A 25,894-nucleotide genomic window follows, 5' to 3' on the forward strand; every position below is an offset into this window, starting at 1 on the left:
CTGGGTGGGGTCCCTCTCCTCCTGTTGTCCCACACTTTCCCACTAATTTTTACCTCAGAGAACCTGGGGTTTCTTATCTCACTTATGGAATCCACATTTTCACTTGCTTCCATTAGATTTTTAGGTTTTTTGTCTCTTACTAAATAACACAGTTCCCCGGGTAGAATAGAATAAAATTGCTCCAAACCAATCACATGTTTCATTTGTTCTAAAGAAGTGACATTCTCACACTCCATCCTCTTTTCCTCACTGCCAGAAGTGGATTTCCTTTATCCACCATATAAAAGACTTTAGTCAAACACTTGTCTGGTAACTGCCAACAGAACTTATTTATTGAAGGGTATCAAATTTAATCATAATCACAGATGTTCTTCAGGTATTCATTGTACAAAATCAAATCATTAACATACCATATATCTTGCCACATAACTAAGCACCACCTGCTCTATCTATCTTGACCAGCTTATCTCTATTACTATCTATTCCTTCTTTCTCTTCTCTCACAATCTCTCTGACTATCTCACTATCTGCAAATTCTATCTCATCTTATCCTGCCAAACCTTTTTATATCTGCTGACTCTGCCCCTCCAATCCTCTCATAGGCCCATGCAAATGAGATCCTGACTATGAGTGACAGGAATGACATTTGGCAATCGTCACTATTTGTTGTTGTTGTTGTTGTTGTTGTTGTTGTTGTTGTTGTTGTTGTTGTTGTTGTTGTTGTTGTTGTTGTTGTTGTTGTTATTAAGTTACGATCCTGTAGTCACATAACAAAATAGAAAAAAGTAATAATTACCTGGAAATACAGTTATACATCCAATAATTTTCTTACCTATAGTATACTAAAAATATTTAAACATTTATACAGTGGTGCCTCGCTTAACGAGCGCATCGTTTAACGCCGAATCCGCATAGCGATGTGTTTATTGTGATCGCAAAAGCGATCACATTGCGATGTTTTAAATGATTAAAAATCACTTTGCGATGATCAGTAAGCTGTTTCGCTTACCAATTATCGCATAGTGATCTTTTCCCAACAGCTGATCGGTGTTCCAAAATTGCCACCGGGTAAAAAAAAATGGCCACCCGCTGTGTTTTCACGCCCATTCCTCGCTTACCGGGCAGCGAAAATGGCGGCCATATGGAGGATTTTCGCATAACGGTGAGTTTTTTGCCCATAGGAACGCATTAAACGTGTTTTAATGCATTCCTATGGGCTTTTTTGTTCCGCATAGTGACGAATCCATATAGCGACGTTTTTTGCGGAAAGGATTATCGTCGCTATGCGGGGCACCACTCTATATGTTCTAATTCTATAACCCTACAGTTATTCAAGCTACCAGCATTTCAGCCCATTTTCCAATTGATCTCCTGCACCAGAGGCCAAAAAGGGATTCCATACATAAATTTATCTTGTTTTATTTCACCACTGTAGAGTTTAATGCGATAAGTCAGTTTTTCCATCAGCGGCAATGTCCATATTCTATTTTGAAATCTTTGCAAGGACAAGCCCTGAGCATCCTTCCAGTGTTGGGCAATTTTATTACGGCCTCCTCCTAATATAATCACAATTATATTCACAATGTTTTTGTTCCCTCCTGTAAATAACAAAAAAGTTGCAAAGTTTCATTTGGGATTATTTTTCTTTTGTTATACTTTCCAACCACTTAATCACCTTAGACCAGAAAATTTCCACTCTTGGGCATGTTAACCACATATGTTCCAAAGTTCGTTTATTCCTGCACTTCCTCCAATACGTCTGATATTCCTTTATTCTATTTAATTTTACAGGGTGTACGTGCCATCTGTGCACTGCTTTTAACACTGTTTCTTTAGCTTGAGATGAAACTGATTTGTCAGGTTGAGAGGTCCATATTCTTTTCCACGTGTTTTCTAATATTTCAGTTTTTAAGTTTGTCTCCCAAACTATCTTGGATCCCATATTGTATCCAAATTGTTTATCTATAATACTTTTATAAATGGCTGAAATTAACCCCGTTTTCCTTTTATTCCCTATCTATATACAATATTTTTCTATTTCTGTTAACGGTCTATTTGAGCCCAGTGTTCATCATCATCATAACCTTTATTGGCATAAAACATACAACAAGCAGGGGTCCTCAGATAGATGGAGGGTATATACCCTGCATGAAGCAGATCAAAAAGCTTAGTAAAGCATTACATAGTTTCAAGGTATACAGTAGTTGTCCGATTGTAATAGGTTTTCTTTGTATAAACAAGTCTTTTTAGTTTATACATTCCTCTCTCTTTCCATTGTTTAAATTGTGCATACTTATCTTGAAACTTAAATTTAGGGTGTTCTAATATAGACACATAATGGAGATATAGGGGGAGCGAAGATTATCATATATTTCCTCCATATCCGGAGTAATTCTTTAGTAAAAGGATTCCGTATTTGTTTCTCATTTGTCAAGATTCTTTCTTTATATAAATATAAATCCAATGACTTTCCTTGTTCTTCTCTCTCCGTTCTTGCCCATTCAGGAGTCTCACAGTCTTGTATATGTCTGATTATTTGAGCCATTTGAAAAGCTTTATAATATTTTAGTAAATATGGCATTGCTAGCCCTCTGCTTCTATTTGAACCATACTTAGCTGTGTTTATGAATCTCCGGGATTTACTTTTCCCTGGAATAAATTTTTCCAATATGCTTTGCCATTGTTTTATCTTTTTCATTTCCAATAGTAGAGGGATATTTTCAAATAGAAATAGAAGTTTTGGTAGGATATGAGTTTTTTCTATTGCAATTCTTCCCAATAATGTTACATTTAATCTTTTCCATTTTTAAATTTTTTCCTTTATAGAAATACTTCTTTATAGTTCCTACAGACTAATTGCCTTATATTTTTTGTTATCCAAATCCCCAAATATTTGAAACTTTAATAACATAGATCTAAACCTGTTCTTTTCTTGATTTCTTTTTGTCTGAGGATAGGAATATTTATGCATAGCAATTTAGATTTATCATAATTAGTTTTTAATCCTGTATAACATTTGAATTCTTCCAATATTTGTTTCTATACTTTCCATCAAGGATTCTAGGAATAATAGCATATTGTCAGCATATAAATAAATTTTGTGCTGTTTATTTCTAATTATTATTCCCCTAATATTAATATTTTTTCTAATAAGTGCAGTGAGTGGCTCTATGGCCTGTGCAAACATTAATGGAGACAATGGGTCTCCTTGTCTTGTTCCTCTGTATACTGTGTTTCCCTGAAAATAAGAAAGGGTCTTATATTAATTTTTGCTCCAAAAGAAGCATTAGGGCTTTTTTTCAGGGGATGTTTTATTTTTTCACATACAACAATCTACGTTTATTCAAATACAGTCATGTCATCTTCTTCTCGTTGCTGCACAGTGGTGGAAGGTGGGCTTTCACTTAACTAGGGGTTATTTTTGGGGTAGGGCTTATATTACGAGCATCCTGAAAAAATCATACTAGGGGTTATTTTCAGGTTAAGTCTTATTTTCAGCAAAACAGAGTAATTCAAATTTTTCAGATTCAATTCCACTTATTAATATTGAAGCCCTTGCCCCTTCGTGTAGCTTCCTTAGAACGCTGATAAATGTTCCACCCATATTAATTTTTTCTAATAATTTGAACATATACCACCATTCCATGTGATCAAAAGCTTTGAGAACGTCAAATGAGAGTATTGCTATCTTCTGCTTTTTTTTTCCTGATGCAATATGTATAATATTTGATTAAATTCAGCATCCTTCAGTCTCGAGAGACTATGGTAACATGCTCTGAATGGAGGACTTGGAACAGCGTCTAGTGTGGCTGAGAAGGACAATACAAGAGTGACAATCCCTTCCACACTGAGGAAGTGACTTGATTCACCAAAGGTCACATTAAAATATAGCAGTTAGCCTTTAAGGTGCCATAACACTTTTGTTGTATGTATGTATGTATGTATGTATGTATGTATGTATGTATGTATGTATGTATGTATGTATGTATGTATGTATTTATTTATTTATTTATTTATTTATTTATTTATTTATTTATTTATTTATTTAGCTTTTGTTTTGTGTTGTTTTGTTTCTTATCTGATATCCATGTTAGTTTGTTGCAGCAAAAACATCAAAGGGATTGTGGCAATTTCAAGATTAACAAGTTTATTTGGCTTATATTTGGATTTGTCAGTAATATGTCACCCATTGAAAAAGGTGTATGTTGCTATTTGTTCTTGAGGTCATAAAATCCTGTGGAGGGACTGGGATTGTCTAGAGTCCCATGATACTGTGTTGTGAATTGTTTATCTGAACAATTCATTTGTTGAACACACTGTGAGAAGATGTAGCTATAAGACCTATGGAAATAAACTTGGAGCCCCTACATCTATGACACAGACTTTTTCTTTCCAATCCAGATGTTAACAAAATAGTTTTGCATTTCATTTATGTTTTATTAAGTAGCCAGAGCAGGCTTAGCCTGCATCCCTGTACTCACTTAGCTGGAAACAAGTCCTATTGAACTTAATGGAATTTACCTCTGAATGACATGGCTAGGATTACATTGTAAGCGTCTGTTAAGAGTCCATAAATGTAAACAACCTGGTTGCCATAGATTAAATTGGAAATAGGAGGAAAAATCTTGTTAAAATTGAAATGGAAAATTGGCCCTAACCAGCTATGTCTGTACCAAGTGAATTAATATGTGTAGTTAATATGTATAGTTCCAAAATTATGTGTGTACAGACAGTATGTGCAGACGAAAACCTGTGTTACAGTGATGTCAGCACATGGATTGCATAGAATGCATGTCTCATTTTCACAATAAATGTTGGTAAGAGATGCATTTCGAAGTCCGTCTGTCTCTAGATTCAACTTACTTATACTCACATATTTTGATTTCTTAGTTGAACTGAAAAACTTTACACAAATGTCAATGGTGACATAGTCTGTGCTTTATGTTACTTACGTGAAGTTTTGTCATTGAAAACCCATATGAGATTAAAAGGCTAAAGGAAGAGCCCTTTGTAAACAAATTTGTATAAACAGCTCCAGAATCTTGACAAGAACATATATAATTTGCACCTTGGAGGTGTTGAAAACCACTATTTCAGATTTCAAGCAGGATAGTCCATGTTTTATGCTTCTCTGTGACAAGAGCTCTTTGCAGGCACAAAAGGCCATGAAGAATGAGAAATGTTCCTAGTTGTTTTGTGTACAAGTTAAATACCTTTCTTGGAATGGAAGGCTTCTGAATTGGGAGAGAGGAGAGTGGTGTTATATCATGTATAATTCTGCATAGCAGAAGTAGACCTTTGTTAGGATAGTGAATCTGCCTCCAAGATTTTACCAGCAAATAGTGTTAAGTGATGATTACTGAATATTAGCTTTTAAGTCAAAACTCAAGTCACTGAGGTTAATATTTTCCCTTTAAACACAGAAGTGTTGTATTATATAGAGTGAACAGCTGCACTAAATTGCCTGAGGTCTGGTATTGAGAGCTTTCCTTTTCCCTAGTCATCTTCAGTCATTCACATTTCTGTTAAAAATGAATGTTTAAAATGAAATTACCAGCAAACAGTTGTCTCTGTGATAGATGGCTTTGAGTGATCAGGATGAACAATCTTTTGAAATCAGTGAATAAGGCAGTGCTTTTAAGAAGACTGCATTTGTACTTGGTGGGGGAGGCATGAAAGAGTTGAGAGTTCTGTGCTGTATTGAAATAATATTCTGGCAAGCTCAATTCCCAGTAAGTTTCAAAATACTCAAATCTGAAGCTGTTCCTTCAGCAGAACATTCAGCATATTCTGTCCTCTAGGCAAAATCTCCTGGTCCGAGGGTCTTGATGTTTTCCAAACTGTTTTCTTTCCTTCGCAAGCACTGTGTCTCTAAAAACAAACTATTTGTGTTCAGAAAAGAAAAAAGTGGATTGTCCATTGAAGGGTTTTATTAATTCTGTTGTTCTTCCTTTTCTTTCCCCTTTTTTAAATTACAGATGCAAAGGACCAGGACTTGAAGGTTGTCCTAATGGGTAATTATTGCTAATTAATTAAGGGAGCATACCATAAAATATATGTCTTGTGTATGTAGCCAGGAGTCATCATGTGTCTCCTTTTATTTTGGGGAATCATACCAAGATAGACAGAATTTTATATCCATAAGTTAGGAAGCTTATGTTGTCCTTCTCAAATGGTAGACTGGCAAAGCTGCTGTATGTCTAGATGGTACCACTTTGTGCTGCAGCTGGGATCTCACAAAAGGTTGTTCTAAAAGCCTATTAAAATGAGGGTTGTGGAGAGGCTAGAAATGTCCTTGATTCCTAGTTTCCTGTGTGTAGAAATTTGTGTATAGTTAATTAGTTATGTGCTATCAAGTTGGAATCAACGTATAGTGATCCTAATAGGGTTTTTCAATGTACGTGATATATTTAAGGAGTGTTTACCAGTTCCAGTTCTCCAGTGAGTTTCTGTGGCAAGTGAGGATAAACTACTACACCACACTGGGTATTTATATGTGTGTACAGGGACATATAATTACATGCACACATGTACATTAAGCCACTAAAGTGGGTCAATGACAGGTGTCGGCCATTTCCCCTTGCAGTTGGGCTTCTGCCAGTCATGTTGGAGCACAGGTAGCGAGAGTCAATTTAAAACAACCTTGGGAAGAATTTGCAGGGGAGTGGCTAGTTACCCCTCTTGTAATCTATTATTCACTGCAATTCATAATGCAGTTTGCATTACAAGGCAAACATGGGCTGGGGATTCCTTGTTTCTCTTTGGTCAGAACTACATGTTATATTGTACATTCTTGTGCATTAACTGTTATATTTGATTGAATCCATATCATTTGTGCAAGCCTCTGAGCTCTTAGAGCATATGCTCAAATGGAAGTTCACTGTTAAAAATGTAAGTTAGCCCTATTGCTATTCTTAATCATGAGTAACCCTTCCTTGTGACAGAAAGATTGATGAAGAATGCTGTTCATTCTCTGTGTACCAAAGCACTTCCAAATCCCTCATATTCGAGCTGAGGGCAGTTTTGTTTTTTTTACTTATCTGGAGAAATAGCCTAGTTTTGTTTTGTCTCCCCCACCAAATGTTTAAATTAACAGCTCTGAAAGTCTGCTGTAATAAATAGATTATCCCCTACTGTTTCTGTTTTCTAGCTCTAAGGTTCCATCAATTGCAGCTGGAGTTGTTGGAACTATCCTTGGCTTGGTTGTTGTAGCACTCAGCATTGCTCTCTTTGTACGTCGGCGCCGCATTGTTAGAAAGCGTACTTTGCGCAGACTGCTACAAGAAAGAGAGGTAGGTCCAGCAAATGATTCTGACATTTACTAGCTGAAACTGAATCAGATACTAACTGCCAACATTTCAAGGGCCTTTGCAAATGTTTACCTATTCAGAATGAATGTGTAGTTGGATGGAATCTAAGTGTCTTCCCTCAAGGAAGCACACCTGTTTTGGGGGAGATACCACATTTTTAATCACAGTCATAGAGCATTATATTATTTCCAGTAACTGACTTTCTCCCATGCTAGTCAGGACCACTGAGGTATAAGAATGGCCATGATGCAGATGAACACAACTGTCCATTCAATGCTAATGTCATGGTGTGACCTATCAGCAGTTAGTGTACACAAGAGATGAAATTATCTAGAATTAAGGCATCATGAAACTTGACTTTCTCCTGACAATGAGGTGCCAAACTTAGCCTTGTGACTAACCATCAGAGCTGTCCCTTTTTACTTCTATACAAGGACACATTTACAGTCAGTAGAAGCAAATGGCAACTTTTTTGTGCTTAAACCACATCAGGCTTTAGGTATGGAGTTGCAAGTTTGGATGCTCCCATATGGAAGAAAAACACTTAGGAAAGTAACATGATAGAAAGATGGTTGGGTAAATCTTCCTTTCTACATATACTAGAAGTATTTGGAAATGGTGAGGATGGAAGCATGCAAATATGTGATCTTCACTTGCTACTTGAAGAGGTACCATCTGAGTCCTCTCTCTCTAGAGCAGGAACAAATATTATGTACATGCAAACACTCATATTTTTGCTATTCTTATAACATATAGTATAGTTTCTTAACATAGCATTCTAAAGATAATTTATTACTGACTACCACTATGGTAAGTTGTAATTTAATTTATTCAAATATGGCTTATTCAGGGACTACTAATTCAGATTCTACATACTGAAGAATCCTGTATAAACGTCCAGAACAGTAAAATAAGGAACCAACTCTGTCTTCTATGTGGATGCATGTTACATGGAGGATTAGGAAAGCATGCCGTACCATATCATGACAAGAGCAGTTTGCATATCTGCTCTCCCACTAGTTATAAATACTAAATACTATAAGATTAGAGTGTCACTAGGCATACTTCTCAAAAAAATTGTAATATTGGCTATCATGCTGAAACATCTCCTCCTAAGCTATATTCTTTTGGAATTCAACAGCTTGTAGAACCTCTGACTCCCAGTGGTGAGGCACCAAACCAAGCACTTCTAAGGATTTTGAAAGAAACCGAATTTAAAAAAGTCAAAGTTCTTGGCTCTGGAGCATTCGGTACCGTCTATAAGGTGATGTATACACCTTTTCCTTTAACAGACACAACTGTATATACCCATGCTTCGATGTTAGTAAGTGGATCTTAGTTCCAACTAAGCATGCACAAAATCAGGCCACAGCACAATTGAATTCTTCATGTGATCATTTTACATCTGTGTTTATATTGATAGTGCATTATTCAAATTCCATGCATTATTTCCAGAAAATGGTGTGATACATTCATCTTGTTCATCTATTTGTTTACTGATCCTGCAGTCTGATCCCTATTGCAAAATCCAAAAGTATATACAAACTTTGTTCACTAATGCTATGTTGAATTTAAATTAAATGTATCTTGTGTTCTGTACTTTTGTTTTTAAACAGGGACTCTGGATTCCAGAAGGAGAAAAAGTTAAAATTCCTGTGGCTATTAAGGAATTGAGAGAAGCCACATCCCCCAAAGCCAACAAAGAAATTCTTGATGTAAGCTTTCTTTCTTTTTCTCTTTCTTCTTTGAAGTACTCACTGTGGTGCTTTACACAGCATGCACACAAATGTGAAGGCATTATTGGTGAATGGGAAATATTCACATAATTCTTCTGAAATGTCTTCATTGGGTTTTCTGTTTGTCTGCAGTTCCTGTTCCCAAAAAACCTATACTTCCTAGAGCTATTGTCAACCGCAGTTAGTTTGTAAGGGGAAAAGTTATTTATATGTTTTCAGCAAAACCTTTCATCTAGTTTTTAAATAGCCAATTTTCCCTTGAAACATCTGAAAATCTTAGCTCACAAAAATAAAATCTTAACATGAATTAAGACAGGATTTTTAAAAAATGTTTTCCAAATAGGCAGGAAGTTTCCCACTAAATCATGCCTCATTTTCATATTAGAACAAGTCATAGCATTTACTATATCTTTCAAGGACATTCATGAAAAGGTATTGACTTTTTAAAAATATATACTTCCTTTTTTTAAAAAAAAAACCAACCCTTTTTACTCAGTAGGAATTATTGGTACTGATTACCAGGCAGTTATCCTCATGATTCTTCTAACTTCATTAGAAACTTTAAAAAGTTTCAACGGAAATTCGGAGATGATTACAGCCAAAGTGGAAATGTTGCTGAATACCCAGATGTTAAGATTGAGGCCCAAAAGACAGCTCCAATTCCAAGGACCTGCTTATTGAAAATTATTTCATGGAATATAGCCGGTTGGGCCTCCAGACAGAATGACCCAGGAATACTCGATTATTTAAGACTACATGATATAATTGCAATACAGGAAACCTGGAGCATTGATAATATTAGTTTGAATGGCTATCTGGTGCTTAATAGCTATGCAGCTCCTAGCAGTGGAAAGGGTCGCCCAAAAGCAGGGATGGCTCTAATGTTCTCTACTGCTTTGGAAGCTAGGGTTAAATGGCTGCCACCCTGTCACAAAATTGCTATGGCTGCCTTACTTGTTATCAGGTCAAGCACTTATTTGATTATCAATGCCTATATTCCTCCATTGTCTTCCAAAAATCAAATAACTCAGATGTGGAACCAATTGGAACTTTATATTATAAATTTAGAATCCATAGCCCCCAACGCACATGTGATACTTATGGGAGACCTGAATGCAAGAACTGGATCAAATAATGACATCCTTTACTCTTCCATTGTTTGGGGCACAGACTCTATAGAGAACCGCATCCTGATGAATTATAGAACATCAAAAGATCTAAAGATCATTATAGTGGGGTATGCGTGGCACGGATGGTAAAACGTCTTACTCTTTATATTGTAAATGGCAATGTACTGTTTGATAATTGTGCAGAATTTACCTTTGTATCAGGGAGGGGTAGTAGTGTGGTGGACTACATGTTAATCTCTCCATCTTTAACCAGATTGGTTGAGGAATTCTCTGTCGGACATAGAACAGATAGCGATCATTTACCCCTACTTTTAACCTTGTCACTTTCTAACCCAATACATCTCCCCCCTGAACACCATTTAGGTGACAATGTCTTATCTGTACGATACAAACGTCTAGCCTGGATAGATGAAGTTAATGTAAAAGTCTCCAGTTTCTTAAAATCTCCTCCCAGTGAGAAATTAAGAAACTTAATAATAGCACCTACCAAATCTACTTTGGCTTCCATCGTGACAAACTATAACTCCCTAGTTTTAATAATACAATCTGTTCTAAGCCCAAAACAATCTTACACCCATTAACAACCGTGAAGGTACATTCATAAATGGTTTGATAAGGAATGCTCCCTAAAAAAAAAAACCAACTTAGGGAAATATACATGCAGTATAGGAAGAAGAATCTGGCAGCTTTGCCCCAGGAGTACTACATAGTTAAAAACCAATACAAAACCCTGATTGCCCAGAAAAAGAAACAATCAATTCAAAAACAATGGAACATCTTAAGAGACTCTGTGCTAAACAAAGATTCTAAGCTATTTTGGGCCTTGGTTTCTGGAGCACTAGGCGCTCAAACAGGACCAGCTTGCTGTAGCATCCCAACGGATATATGGGAACAGTACTTTACCAAAATATTTGAGGAAACTAAACCCTCACAAACTGTTAACTCCACATCCTTACATCTAAACAAATTGCCAAACTGGGACCCAGTAACCGAAAATGAAATAAGGCCATTAATAGCTTGCCTAAAATCAGGGAAGGCACCGGGACCCAATCTAATACCAGCAGAGTCTTTGAAGACCAATGTAGACTGGTGGCCCCCCCTTTTATCCCATCTATTTACATTCATTAATAACACCGGGCAAATTCCATACTCCTGGTTAGAGGCAATAGTCATACCAATCTATAAGAAGGGGAATAAAGACAAACCCTCAAATTATAGACCAATTAGCCTTCTGTCAATTGTGGGCAAGCTTTATGCTAGATATCTCAATAATAAAGTAATCACATGGATTGAGGAGGAGGATATCTTAGGGAATGAACAGGCTGGTTTTAGGAAGAACCGCTCCACTTTTGACCACTGTACAGTTCTGAATAACCTTGCAGAGAAGTATCTGGGCTGTTATGGGAACGGCTTGTTTGCATCTTTTATAGATTTAAAGTCTGCCTTCGACTCAATACCGAGAGTAAAATTATGGGAAAAATTCTACTCTTCTTCGATTGATAAGAGGCTATTATATGTTATCAGAAGCCTCTACCAACAGACCACAATTAGGGTAAGATGTGGAGTCGATGGGAATCTATCAAACCCCATCCAGGTAGAGAGAGGGGTTCGCCAAAGTTGTATTCTGGCACCCACATTATTCAATTTGTACCTAAATGACCTCTCTAAAAGCTGCACAGCACCTGAATTTCACCCCCCGAAATTAGCTAAAATCAGTGTGCCCTTACTACTATACGCAGATGATGCAGTTATCATGTCACTATCGGAAGTTGGTCTTAAACGAATTCTGCGTGTATTCATGAGTTACTGCAGGAACAACCTATTAACAATTAACTTCAAGAAAACCAAAATAATGGCTTTCTCTAGACATAGTAAAGTTAAAGAATGGGTTATTGAGGGCCAGCATATAGAGCAAGTTAAAACATTTAAAGATTTGGGAATTGTCTTCTCACATACCCTCTCCTGGTCCCACCATAGACAAACTGCAGTGCAGATGGCTAATAACACAAGCAAAGTTCTTAGACGATACCACTATGTCCAGGGTGGGCAGTTCATCCCTGCTGCTCTACAAATAGTTAAGTACAAAATTCTTGCACAGCTCCTATATGGTATTGCAATTTGGATAAATGGTTTCAATCCTGCAGTTGAAAATGTTCTGTCAAACTCGTTGCGACTCCTATTCGCCATGCCAAGGTGTGCCTCTTCAGCTGCTTTGCGTTTGGAGGCTGGTCTTCAATCGGTGGAATGTCAAGCTTGGTTGTATGCATTCTGATACTGGTTGAAGGTGGTATATGTTCCCACAACCAGTGGGTATTTATACTGTTTACAAAAAGATGTTTTTGCCAGCTCATGGCATAAGGGATTTATTGACAAATTACATCTTTTAGGCTTCTCAATTGACTTCTTTCGGAATCAGCCTTATGATAGTACCAAGTCAATGATTGTACAACGCATTAAAGACATAGACCTCCAGTATTCACTAGCTTGTGCAGACAGGACCTGCTCACCAATGCACTTTGGTTTTAATTTTAACTTTCCCAAGTTAGCAAATTATATCAAATCACAGTACCAAGGTATCGTTTTGTCTTCTCAAGGGCTAGGTTTAACTGCTTTCCCTCAGCCCTGTTAAAAGGGTGCTTTAATGACATTCCTTATAGAGAAAGGATATGCCCCTGTGGGGAACAAACAGTTGAGTCCTTGGCACACACCATTTTAGAATGTAGCTATATAGATCTGAACGTAACCATTATGTCTACCCAATAATGTATAAATGTACTGGTATACCTCCCGGAGACTACCTGAAGTTTTTGCTGTCCGGAGAGAACCAATTAATAACACAGTCGGTGGCTAAGTTTTTATTCACAGTTTTAAAAATTCGCAAAATGTTATAATAAGACAAGTACATGACTCATGTTTTATACTGCTGATATATTTTAACAATTTACTTATTTTATATATTTTATATAATGTGCTTATTTTTGTATTTTTGGGTCTATGACCGTATAATAATAAACTAACTAACTTTAAAAATGAATTTTGGTTTGTATCCAGTAATGTCAGTTCACTTGGATACAGCTTACGAAGCTTGTGAAAGCCCTGTTTTCATTGTTGCACAACTTTCAGATCCAGTGCTTTGATTCAGCTTGAATGGTCTACAAACCATTACTGGAGTGCTTTCATAACTCATCCCAGCTTCAGTACAGAGGGCAATGACTTTGATAGCATGTGTTCATTCTCTGTCAAAACACTGCCCCCTCTTGGGATTTTATCACTAGCATCATGTTGAATAAGGCCCAGGCATAGTATTACGGTATGTTAAGTCTTATTGGTCTTTACAGCAAAAGCAAATGCACATGGTGATTTTTTTAACTGTTTTCTCATATAATAACATTAAAGAGTAATGCAGTGTGTAAAGTTCAACATATTTCACTATAGATGATGTAAACATCTGTGAAACACGTTGAGTAAAAGATGGCATTTCATTTACAGTACTTTAATGCAATTGTTGGTTTAGAGTGGTGATGGTTCCCCAGCAGGTAAACCCAATAAATAACCATGTGGTTAAAGGCCAAAATGGGAAGAAGTGAAGGTTCTTTATGTTTCATTGACACTCTGATATTTTCTTTCTTCTTTCTTCTCACAATATTATTCTAAATTAGAAAATGTACTTGTTTAGTATGATTTAATATTTATCTAAACTCAGCCCAAAGAACAAGAAGAAAACTTGGCACTAGTTCACACATCTATTATGTATTTAAAATATTTGAGGAACCTTGCAACATTTTCAAATCCTGCAGGAATCAAGCAATTAAAATTTAAGAAGCAATAAAACAAGCATGTTTTAAAACAAGAACTAAAGCAAGATAATGTAAAATAAAATACAGAATACGTTAAAAGCTTTTAAAAAACACCTCAGATCTTTGAAGAAAATATTTTAAAGAATCCTAGTCTCCTTTAAACAAGCAAGAGGACCCTCCAGCCCCTGGACCTAGTCTGACCAACAGGGGTTCCCCTTCTGGCATGTGCGAGGCACAGGGGAATCCCCTCCCACAAACTGTGCACCTTTTCCCAAACCTATAGTCTTTGGAGTGGGGAAATTCTTCAGTGCACCTGGCATTGGGAGGTGGGTATCAATTGTTGTGTCTCATTGTTGGTTGGAGATAGAAAAGCCACAGCACTTTCCAAGCAATATTCCAATTTAGAATGGTGTGCAAAGTGAACTGGCTGGTATTTAGACAAGCTTTTATTTTTCTGTGTGGAGAAAGAGGCACCAAAAAAGAAGTGAATGTCAGAACGTAGAAGGCTTCGTTTTTTGTGTATTGTTATTTTCAAAATCAGGTACACTTCTGAGTAAGGGCTCTAACTATCCTAATAATTTTATATGATTGTGTGAAAATAAGTACATGGTTGTTCATGCACCTACACCCAAAGCTGTTCACATCAGGCTGAGGAACTGTCTTGTGGTGGTGGTTTTTCTCTGTAGAACCTTTCCCATTTACATATCGGCTCACATAGATAAACTGCAACAGGGCTCAGTGATTTTCATTACACTAATCATCTCTGTGATTAGTGCCATCAAGTCAATTCTGATTAATGGCAATCCTTTCCGGGGTTTTGGAGACAGAGAGTACTCAGAAGTGGTTTACCATTCCCTTCTTCTGGAGGCTTCGTGGGACTGTGCAGCTTGCCCAAGGCTGCACAGGCTGGCTCTTCTGGGATGCACAGTGGGGAATTGAACTCCCAGTCTCTGGTTCTGCAGCCACATATCTAATTCACTGAGCTATATAGCCAGTTGTCACCACAATCATGGAAATAGCCATGGGTTCTTTGTGCATATAGTCTCATCATATAGCTCCACAGTATTGACAACCAACCAAAACCTAGTTTTGTCAAAGACATTTCCACTCCATCATGGGCCATATTACTGTTTTGTCTTAGCTTTGCACATATTTAAAATGTTTTTGAGATTACACTTTTCATGCACAAGGCCACACTCTCCTTTCTCAGCTCTGAAGAAGTGAACACAGTAGACCAATTTATTGCCATTGCTTAAGAGTTGCACAAAAGACAGTGAAAGACTCATTGCCTATTAAATTCAGCACAATGTCAAAGTGATCTTTTTTAAGACTAGAAGAAAGATGTTGCCATACCCAGATATCTTCAGGAGCCTCCATAGCTGTTTCCATAGTTCAGTATAAAATCAAAAGCTGGCCCTTTTCTTTTCCAGGCTCCAGAGGAGGGCAGCATTTTCTTTAAATTAAAATAAGTACTTGATCATGATGAGCTGATCTGTACATTTGTGAGCCCCCTGTCTAATATGCATCAGAGTTTCAACATGCAGTCTCATCTCTGGGAGAGGTCACAGGGAGAAAAACACAGCAGCCCTTTCATGCATTTGAACTAGCCTGAAATAACAATCCAGTCTTTGTCTTATGAAAAATAGGGAACACTATTTTTAATTTTAAGAAATTTGACTAGTAAAACTCAAAAAGAACTAGCACTTCTATTGAGGAAACCTATGACTTCAGTGTCTCGTGCTAAAGTATTTTTGATTCAATCCTTGACTACAATTCAGAGAAGAAAGGTCTATAATTAACTTTACTTTTGAATAGCTACCAAAGGTACAAGCTTACAATCTTACCTGCATAGCCCACAGTAGAAAGTTCTGATTCTGTATAGGGTTGCCATGTCAATAGTATCTATTTATACCTGTGACAAGAGGATGGGCCTTTGTGATTTCACAAAGTTTGAGCATGCAAGAACTGGGATGAGGCCAGGTCTGCTTCTGGGCCAGCTGACTGTATGAATGAGTGAGAGGGGAATCTGTGTAAATGGCACTAGAATCCAGGTAAACCTTGGATACCCCCATTTTATGGCAACCCAGAAGCAGAAGAGTAAAATATGGAAAGCAGCCAAATATGCACAAGAGCCACTGCAGTTGCCCCTGTTGCTTCTTTCCTGGAGATGTAGATAAGCATAATAAGTGCTTGAGCTTGGCCAGCACCCTGAGACCTGACAATCCAACTGTTAAGAAAGCCTCCTTTTTACATTATGTGCCAATGCATCGGCACATGGCATGAAATGGGATAGCATTCTTCCACATTTCTTCCTTTTCTGTTGTTGGATATAGTATCAGGATCTACTACTAACTCTAGTGCTTTAGGTTCTCTGTAAACTGCAGGTATTGGCAGCCATCTAATCCAGTTCATTCTCCAACCACAACTCCTAATGGCTTTATTAGGATAATAGCTAATTCAGGAGATTTGCTGCCAAATACCAAGCATGCTTGCAGCAGGTCATGGCGTACCTCAGAGATTTCCAAGATAAAGTTTGAAAACAAAAGCTGTGCTGTAAATTCTAAAGGCATGTTAAAGAACACATGAGTGCACAATGGTTTCATTGTTTAAGCAGCTTCTGGCTGCTTCAGTTTGCAATATCAAATTTAATAGGGTCTGCTGAATATTGGAACAGCTCCATATTCTATATGGTTGGTGTATGACACAAAGCCCAGATTCTGAGTTTGGCAGATCTCAAACCAGTTTTTGAAGGAAGGTAACATGGGGCTTTAAATGGTTTGGAAAATAGTGACTTAACTAAACAATGTGAAAGATGTGTCATTCACAACAAGAGGCAGAAGGAAAAGCAGGCTTGCTTTACCATTGCTGGTCTTTCTAAGATCCATTTTAATGTATGTATAAAGCATTTACTGTATCATATTAATATAATACAATTTATGTGCACACTTACATGCCATTCCGTTTAAAAAATAAAATACATTGCCATATGCATTCTGGTCCATTTTTTAACAAACAGATTTTTGTTGGTGGAAGTAGTCTTTGCCAAAGTAATTTGAGACCTTCTGCTGTTGCATCATATAATCAAGCAAAAACTGCAGCACTCATTACAGTTACTAATGAGATGATGCTGAAAGTGCCTTCGCTATCATTGTGCCATGTGTTCGGATACCTATACATGTACCAGGTTCATCATATTGCGGGTCTCCATGTTCCCCACAATTGATTATTGTTCTGCATAATGGGTAAGGCAGAATGTGGTGAATCCTTTTCAGCTGTATCTCCATCCCCAAGGTTATTTTGACCCCTGTACCCCATAAAAGAGTAAACAACTTCTTCATAATCAGGGGCCAATATTGCCTCCATCTTTTTGACCCATTGCAAGTTATGAAGCAACCAGACATTTCATGAAAACACATATACACCTCCAGCTGTGTGCCTTGTTCTGCTGGTCCATTGTGCTTCTATATTGCTCTTAGGCATACCATCCTTTTAAGCCCCACCCTACACTAAATGGGGCCATATAAGAAAAAACAACAGGACAACCCTCAGGACAAGCTAGGGCTCCAAATGAGTCCATAAATGGCAAGCATACCTATAGGCAGAATACAGAAGCCGTTCTATGACTTTGACTACTGATAGTCAGATAGTACACCAGAACTGTTCAAGAGGGGATCTAGTGCTGGACTGGTGCATTGGCAATAGATTTGCTCCCCTCGTTACTCCATTAGAGAACTGACCCTTAGTCAAACAAAGTGAAGGTAGGCTTGGCCAAAACATTAGATGGTTGCCTTGCAATGTAACAGGAAAGAGGAGCAAAATTACTGATATGGATTTTGTTAGATATTTACCATCTTTTGATATAATCCTTTTATGAGAAGCATGGCTGTTAGAATGAATTGATTTTTTCATAGGGGCTGCTTCCTTAGAAGTCTCCACTGAGTTAACATTGTTGTTCACATGGCAAGCAACCTATGCAGAGAAACAATATACTCTATTTTTATTTGAATACGTTCCTTTGGTAATTACTCTGCAGTGGTCTCTAATGGACATTCAGTACATTGCTACTTAAATGCTCACTTTTTTCGTGACCACCTATTTTCAAGGTTACATCTTCTTGCCCTGAAAAACCTCTAACAGGTAGTTCACTGCTGTTCAAGCCTCCATGTTATGATCACAGCTCTTATTTCCAGGGTACTTCTCATATTTATACCCTTAGTCATTTAATAGTTTGTGTGTGTCTGTTTGTTCTGTACCTTCAAGTTGGAACCAATTTATAGTGACCCTAACAGGGCTTTCAAGATAAGTGAGATAGTGTTTTTACCAGTTCCACTCCCTCACTGAGTTTCCATGTCTGAATGGGGATTTAAACCCTGATCTCCAGAGTCCTGGTTTGTCACTCTATCCATTACACCATACTGGAAAACATTTAATACTTTATTCATATGAAATTTCAAACTTTGACACACACCCCATTATGATTGTGGGAATGTGTCACTTGTAGGTTTTCTTCATTGCTCAATAGTCCAGACTCCAGACTGTCCATTGGAGGACAATAGTCCAGGAAAATCTAAGCTAAATATAACATGTTAGTTTTTGAAGTGCCATGAGCCTTTTGCTGTCTCTTTGCTTCTTTAGCTGCTTGCTAACACAGCTGAGTACCCTCATTAAAATACAGCAGAGCTGCAGCTAGGATGGGGCAACTGGAGCTTTAACCAATGGAACCAAAAATATAGATTACATTAAAAATTTACTGCTAGAAGAACTCAAATTTGCCCATTAGGATTCGCTGCTAGAAGGATATGGATCAGCCCTCTTCTAGCACATATATATCAGTTCCAGCAGTTTCTACCGAAGCAGAAAGAAACACAAAATAGGTGGGCTCAGAATGGAAGCAATATGGCTGTTAGGCACAGATGCTTCTCTCCAAACCTCTGTGCCCTCCTGGCATATACTAGTCTCCAATTCAAGCTTAACCAATATGACAGCAAAGTAGTTACAGCTCTCAACAGATGAGATCAATGTATTTAAATCATCCCAGCTCCTCACCCCAATCATAGCTGACAGATTGGAGCAGTGGAGAATTACGCAAGTGTTGACTTAACAAGCAGCTCTCATTTAGTAGCTATATTCTAATTGAGACTAACAACTGGATTTATTCCCAGATGTTGAAGCTACTAGTGCAAGAAAACTGCATAATAACACATAGAAGTTGTGTTCAATTGTGTAAATTTTGTTACTTTATGTCCTGTTAAAGCTATGCTCTTTTTCCAATGTGCAATTCATAATTCATCACTGATTCTGATAAATGCACAAAAATGCTTAAGTGTAGATAACAGTTTTGCAAGTGACTGGGGAAAAGGACACGGGTCCCTGAAAATTAGATGTATGTACCTTCAAAGAGCAGAGGTATCCTCAGAAAAGGTGATTCTGGACAATGAGAGTGTCTGGAAGGGTTGCCTTGGAGAAGAGCGGGTGGGGAAATCTTCTCTTACTAGCCCACTTACATATGCCACTTACAACCCACACAATATAATTAATAACTCTGTTCCTTATATCCTTATGTACTTAACATTTTCACATGCAGGTTTTTTGCTTTTCTCTCTTAGGAAGCATATGTAATGGCAAGTGTTGACAATCCCCATGTATGCCGGTTACTGGGAATTTGCCTCACATCTACTGTTCAGCTCATCACACAACTTATGCCTTATGGTTGCCTTCTTGACTATGTTAGAGAGCACAAGGACAACATAGGATCCCAGTACCTTCTCAATTGGTGTGTGCAGATTGCAAAGGTAAATGAATACCAAAGTCCATCTAGTATTTTGATGATAACCAGTATTATGAAATTGATTTCACAGTTGCCATATAGAGAAACCAAAGGTAGATGGTATGGGCACAGGGTGGCGTCGCGCCCACCTGGACTGTATATTTAGAGCATCCATACAACAGGCTTAACTGGTTTTGAGAAAATGAGTTTTAAGACATATTTTTAGAACATTGTAGGCTGCTACATGTCTATTTTGCTGTTAGATCAAACCTCACAGTATAAGTTTTACAGTTCCATGGACTGTAAAATCCAACACTAGTTATGTAGAAACCATTTCAAATTGTCTCATTGTTGCTAGCTCAAAAACAGGAAACGAGATCCCAAAGGTGTTCTTCTGCAGAATTCATTTCACTTGCTTCCTAGGTCTTGGAACTAATAATTTTTCTTCAGTCAAAAAGACTTTATCTTTAATTATCTGAAAAGATGCAGATTGTTTTTCAGCACTAAAGTTGCCCCAAGAGGCTGATCATAAATTTCCTAAGAAAAAATGTTGTGTGGGAGTTTTTTTGGATATTGTACAACTACAGGAGGTTTGCAATAAATTGATTCTACAAAGAAGTGGCATCTTTTGTTCATGGATGGTAGGCGGCAACTAATTCTAGCCAAGATTGCTCTCAGAAACCCAACATTTATACAGTTATGTTCTATATGTTTTAAACCTCTCAATGTGTAAATAATTTTGTTTACTTATTTAAATGCACTTGTATCCTGTCATTAACCTTGGAGATGGCAGTCAAGGAAGCTAAAGCAATAAAAAGATCAAAAGTATCATTAAAACACATCAGTTTTTTAAAAAAAGTAATGTTTCCCAAAAGTCCCATTCAGCAACAACCTACAGTAGATGCCAAAGGTTGTCTGAATAAATCGTGGAAATAATTAAATGATAATTTAAGTTGTCTCTGTGCTTCCAGAATTAGGCTAAATGTAAATATTTGCAAATACACGCCATTTTAGATGCAATATCAGATAGAATAGACCTCTATTCAGAGCACAGTCTCTCGAGACTGAAGGATGCCTACGATCAGACAGAAATATGTATGTTTTGAATTGTAAGAAAATAACTAAATATAATAAAATTGTAAGCCTTGACTGAGGTGAGGAAGTTACTTCTAATAGGATTTTGTTGTGGTTGTTGACTTAATTTGTTTCAGAATAATAACTCATTAAAGGTTGTTAGTTAACAAAAGCAGCTTTTATTGTGGCCTTTTGCCAGTGCTGGTAATTTGTCTGGCAATATTGGAAGCGCTTAGCACATAGTGGGAGTCCATCTGAAACTGCCTTTAGACAGTGTTTTGATGGTGGAGAAAGAATGATAAAAGAACACATGAGAAACAACATTTTTCTAATGCTTTCTTCATTATCCTGTTAGTGAATACAAAGAGGGGGAAATAGAGAGGAGAGAGAGCCTTGTTGGCTGTGTTTGTGGAGTATGTGTTTTTTTTCAACTTTTAAAATAAAACTGTTAATGATCATAGCATTTCCACAATGAAATAAGACTGTCACAGTGTTTTATGTCTGTGTAAATACTCTGTAATAGTTGTTTGATACCGTAATAATAATGCTATGCAAGTATTCTGGTTATCAAAATATTGCAGATTTTGTTTATTCTATTTGAAGAAAATGTCTTGCTATACGAATCTTTCCTTAGTTGTGTGCCACCAAGCCAGTTTTGTCTTACGATGACCCTTTTTTCATAAGTAAATTAGATCGTATATAATTTCAATAACTGAAAGTTTCCATGTGTGGTTAGTCACACAGTAAATAGTTAAAAACCTGTGGCACCTGACCTTCATAAATGTCAGAATGATCTTTTCAAAGCATGTTTACATTGTATACTCATGCTCTGCTGACCATACAGCCACATTTCCACTGAAATAAAGTTACAAATTTATTAGAAGGAATTAGAAATTACAATTTTATTAGACCTAGCTCTCTTTTCTGTAGGAAATGGCCTAACTTTCTCTGCCATGCTGCCAGGAGTTGGGGATAGTGGAATAAGGTTTTCTAACTGTTCATTGTAAACGTGCTATAGGGAATGAATTATTTAGAGGAACGTCGTCTGGTACATCGTGATTTGGCTGCCAGGAACGTCCTTGTTAAGACTCCTCAGCATGTGAAGATCACTGACTTTGGGCTGTCCAAATTGCTTGGTGCCGAAGAGAAGGAATATCATGCAGAAGGAGGAAAAGTAAGAAAGATAATAGATTATTTCCTATTGATTGTTGTGATAATATGCTGGTATTTTCAATAACCTAACATTTCTGTGAATTTTATAGAGAGAGGACAGGTTAAAGCAGTGATTCTGACATGATCTGTATGGAGTTTGTCAAACTGTGAACTTACCCACACTCCATCCCAGTGGAGGTTGGTGACTCTGATTTCACAGAGTGGTGAATTTACAGTGGGTGTTAGTACACCCTCTATAGAAGGTCCCAAGATGCTGGAGCCTATTGTCAAAATAGGCTCATAACCTTGGATTGCATCTGTAAAGTTTGGGCTAAAACTCAGGATGGCTTCACCATGCCTGCAAAACCAGTCACCAGACTCTGCTGCCCCAGTCACTTCCTTGTATAATTTTGTAGACATTACAAGGAAAATACTCCCTGTGAGTTTTTCTGGACTTGGTCAACTTTAGTGACAGTTTTTGATGCCGTATAGCAAATGCCTGGTGGCACTGTGGCAAGTGCAAATTTATTCAGAGGAGGTAGGAGGTGTGCAGATAAATAAAGATCTAAAGCAGCTCACAGATCTATATGACTACAAATTATGTGCTGTTGTTGGAATACTTCTAAATGTTACCATATGAGAAGGCATAAAGCACTTCCAAACAATCCTTTAAGAAATGTGTTGCTTGTACAGAACAAAAAAACTACTAAAATTTTAGTTAACAGCACTTGCTTAACTATTACCATGTTGCCCGGTGCTACTAACTCTACCCTAGTAACTATCTGTAACTACACAGGTTATATGTTTTCAATAGAAGCTGATATATATTATAATGATATATGTAATAAATGGAAAATGTTTTACTGATAACAAAGATTATATTTCCTCAATAAGAATTTTAAGAAAATAAACATAATGACTGCTGCTTTGTTACACTTGCAGAAGGCAAAGGGCATAACATTCAGTTACTTCTAGCTGACAATTAACAAATCTCCACTGAAACATTTGGGTACACGTTACCACCCACCCGCCCACCCAATTATCCTAGCAGGACTTACTAATTGCCATCTAAAAGCAGCTGAAGATACTGCTGCTGTTTGCCTTCCACATGTGTAACAAAGCAACAGGATGTCAGCCTATAAAAATCACAGGTTGCTTGCTATACTCTTTGGTCATTGGCTATCGCAGCTGGGTTTTGTTTTTGTTTTTGTTTTTCGAAATAATATAAATATGTCCCACTATTGTCTACAGCAGGTCCAAGCAAAATTATTTTACTGGTACATTTAGCCAAATATATTTCAACTCTCTTCTAGGTCCCCATTAAGTGGATGGCTTTGGAGTCTATTCTGCACCGCATTTATACCCACCAAAGTGATGTCTGGAGTTACGGTAAATCAGAAATAAGTACAGTGGGGTCTCGACTTACGAACTTAATCCGTATTGGAAGGTAGTTCTCAGGTCGAAAAGTTCTTAAGTCGAATCTGCATTTCCCATAGGAATGCATTGAAAACCATTTAATCCGTATCTGCTCTTTTCGTCCATAGAAACGAATGGGAAGCTGCTATTCCGCCTAGAGGGGGATATTTTTTCTTTTTTCCTTTTAACCTAAGATGACTTAGCTTTAAAAAAAAGGAAAGAGTTCGTAACTTGAATCTAAGTTCGTAAGTCGAGTCCGTATATTCCTATGAGAGCGGTTCGTAAGTCGAAACGTTCGTATGTCGAGCCGTTCGTAAGTCGAGACCCCACATTCTAAATTGGCAATTGAACTTTTTTTTAGTGTTCGTGAAGTTTGTAACAATAGCTTGAGTACCAAATGAACTGTTTATAATTATTATAAATGCAGTAAACATTACACTCCACTGAGCAAAATTTTTCTTTGGAGGGTTTGGAAAGAGGGACAATACTATGGATCTCAGATTCTTTTAATAATGTTGTGCTTTAGTTCCAAAAAGATACATCAAAACAAGGCTGGTTGCCCAATCTGATAAAGGTTTGTGCAGGTTGATAGCTCTGTAAATAAGGAGCCTAATTTTATTTAAATGTAAAAGTTATTATATAAAATGCTATGGTAGTGTATCTTTTAAATAATTTTAAATCCTTTAAATCTCAAATGTAGAAAGTTATTGTTATGTAATCTGGTTGATGATTGTCACAGCTTTGTCACTGAGCACTTTGAGTCTGATGGCCATCGGCTATTCGTATAGGCCAGACACAAATTAGACATCTTTGTGAAAACTAGACAAGTCCATTTGTCCAAACTACATGGGACAGAAATGTTCATAACATATATCACAGAATAAGCCACACTAATGTTAGAATATTACCCAGTGCAATATAGTGGATAGAGTGACAGACTAGAACTCAGGAGGCCTGGGTTTGAATCCCCACTCAGTCATGGAAACTCACTGGAGGTGCAGAACTAGTGAAACCTTAGATTTTTATTTATTTATATTTATTTATTTAAAATACTTTACCTCACCTTTCTCCTAAAAAGGACCAAGGTGGCTTACATAGTTAAAAGACAATATTAAAGCTAACAACAGTAAGTATATAAATACTTAAAAGGATCAGACAAATACCATACAAAAATACATAAGCAACACCAAAACACATTCAAAGCAATAAGGTACAACAATTCATTTTAAAACCCCACTCAGAGAGCCAGTGACTTAGGGAAAACCTGACTGAAGAGAAAGGCCTTTGCCTGCTTACAGAAGGACAGTAAAGAAAGGGTTAGCCTATCTTCCTATGAGAGGGAGTTCCAAAGTCTGGGAGCAACAGTAGAGAAGTCCCTCTCCCATGTACCCATCCAATGCAGCTGTGAAGGTAGTGAGACCAAGAGAAAGGGCCTCTATCTTAACATTCAAGCAGGCTCATAAAAGGGGATGCAGTCCTTGAGATAGCTTGGGCCCAAGCTGTTTAAGGCTTTATGGGTGAAAACTAGCACTTTGAATTCTGCCTGGAAACAGATCAGCAGCCTGGAGCTACTGTAACAGGGGGATTATGTGATCCATGTCACCAGTCCCAGTCAACAGTCTGGCTGCTGCATTTTGGACTAGCTGAACTTTATTGACACTTCTCATCAGCAGCCCCATATAGGGCATGTGCCGTTCACCTTTGTGGCACCTGCGTGTTTGGCCCTCACAAAGGCTCATGTCGCGTTTTCCTCTCGCTGCCACTAGTGGATTACCTCAATCCACAATATAAATGACGTTTGTCTGGACACTTGTGAATTCAAACAGAACTTATTTATAGAAGTGAATCAGATTTAATAACAAAAGTTCTTCAGATAATCATTGTACACAAGCAAATCGTTAACAGTACTCTCAGCACGTACTTTTCTCTTACGATATCATTGCCACCTTCTCTACCTATTTTCTTAACCAGTCTTATCACTCTGTATCTGTTCCCTCTCTCTCTGTGACTAACCAAACTCTCCCTCGGACTCCCTGATTCTGATTCAGGCTCCGCCTTTTAACATCTCTTTTTGGCTCCACCTCTCAAACACATTAGCATAGAACCTGAATGATACATGGATTATTTTGCATAACAAAGGGTGAACGCTACAGGGCATATTACAGTAATCCAACTGGGATGTAACTAAGGTGGTCACTGTGGTCAGATCAGACCCCTCCAGGAATGGGTACAGCTGGTAAACTAGTTTTAATTGTGGAAATATATCTCACCTTGAAAGCCCTGTTAGGTTCCACCTTGACACCACAAGAACTACAATGTTTGAAAATCCGAGGAAAGGAAAAAGTGACAAGTATAATATGGCACATCTGCATCTGTTTTCATTAGCTTAATGATTTGCTCCCCTTACACCTTGCTTGCATAGTCAAAGGACTTTGGTGGACTATCATGTTCTCACAAGTCCCATCTTCTGCTTCTTTCTGCTCCATGTATCTATTTTGTTTCATTCACATAA

General features: G+C 37.4%; 1 protein-coding gene across 3 annotated transcripts in view; it reads left to right on the forward strand.

Moving 5' to 3' along the window:
• The window catches only part of LOC110081594 (epidermal growth factor receptor), a 221,186-nt gene that overhangs the window by 180,653 nt on the left and 14,639 nt on the right, over positions 1–25,894 (forward strand). For all 3 annotated transcript variants that reach the window (XM_073002558.2, XM_073002557.2, XM_078377449.1), the window contains 7 exons: positions 5,979–6,014; positions 7,151–7,292; positions 8,452–8,574; positions 8,927–9,025; positions 19,580–19,765; positions 21,833–21,988; positions 23,280–23,355. In XM_073002558.2, coding sequence (XP_072858659.2) covers positions 5,979–6,014; positions 7,151–7,292; positions 8,452–8,574; positions 8,927–9,025; positions 19,580–19,765; positions 21,833–21,988; positions 23,280–23,355 — 818 coding nt within the window. The remainder of the gene's footprint in view (positions 1–5,978; positions 6,015–7,150; positions 7,293–8,451; positions 8,575–8,926; positions 9,026–19,579; positions 19,766–21,832; positions 21,989–23,279; positions 23,356–25,894) is intronic.

This window comes from Pogona vitticeps, chromosome 6, assembly GCF_051106095.1.
Source record: "Pogona vitticeps strain Pit_001003342236 chromosome 6, PviZW2.1, whole genome shotgun sequence".
Lineage (NCBI taxonomy): Eukaryota > Metazoa > Chordata > Lepidosauria > Squamata > Agamidae > Pogona > Pogona vitticeps.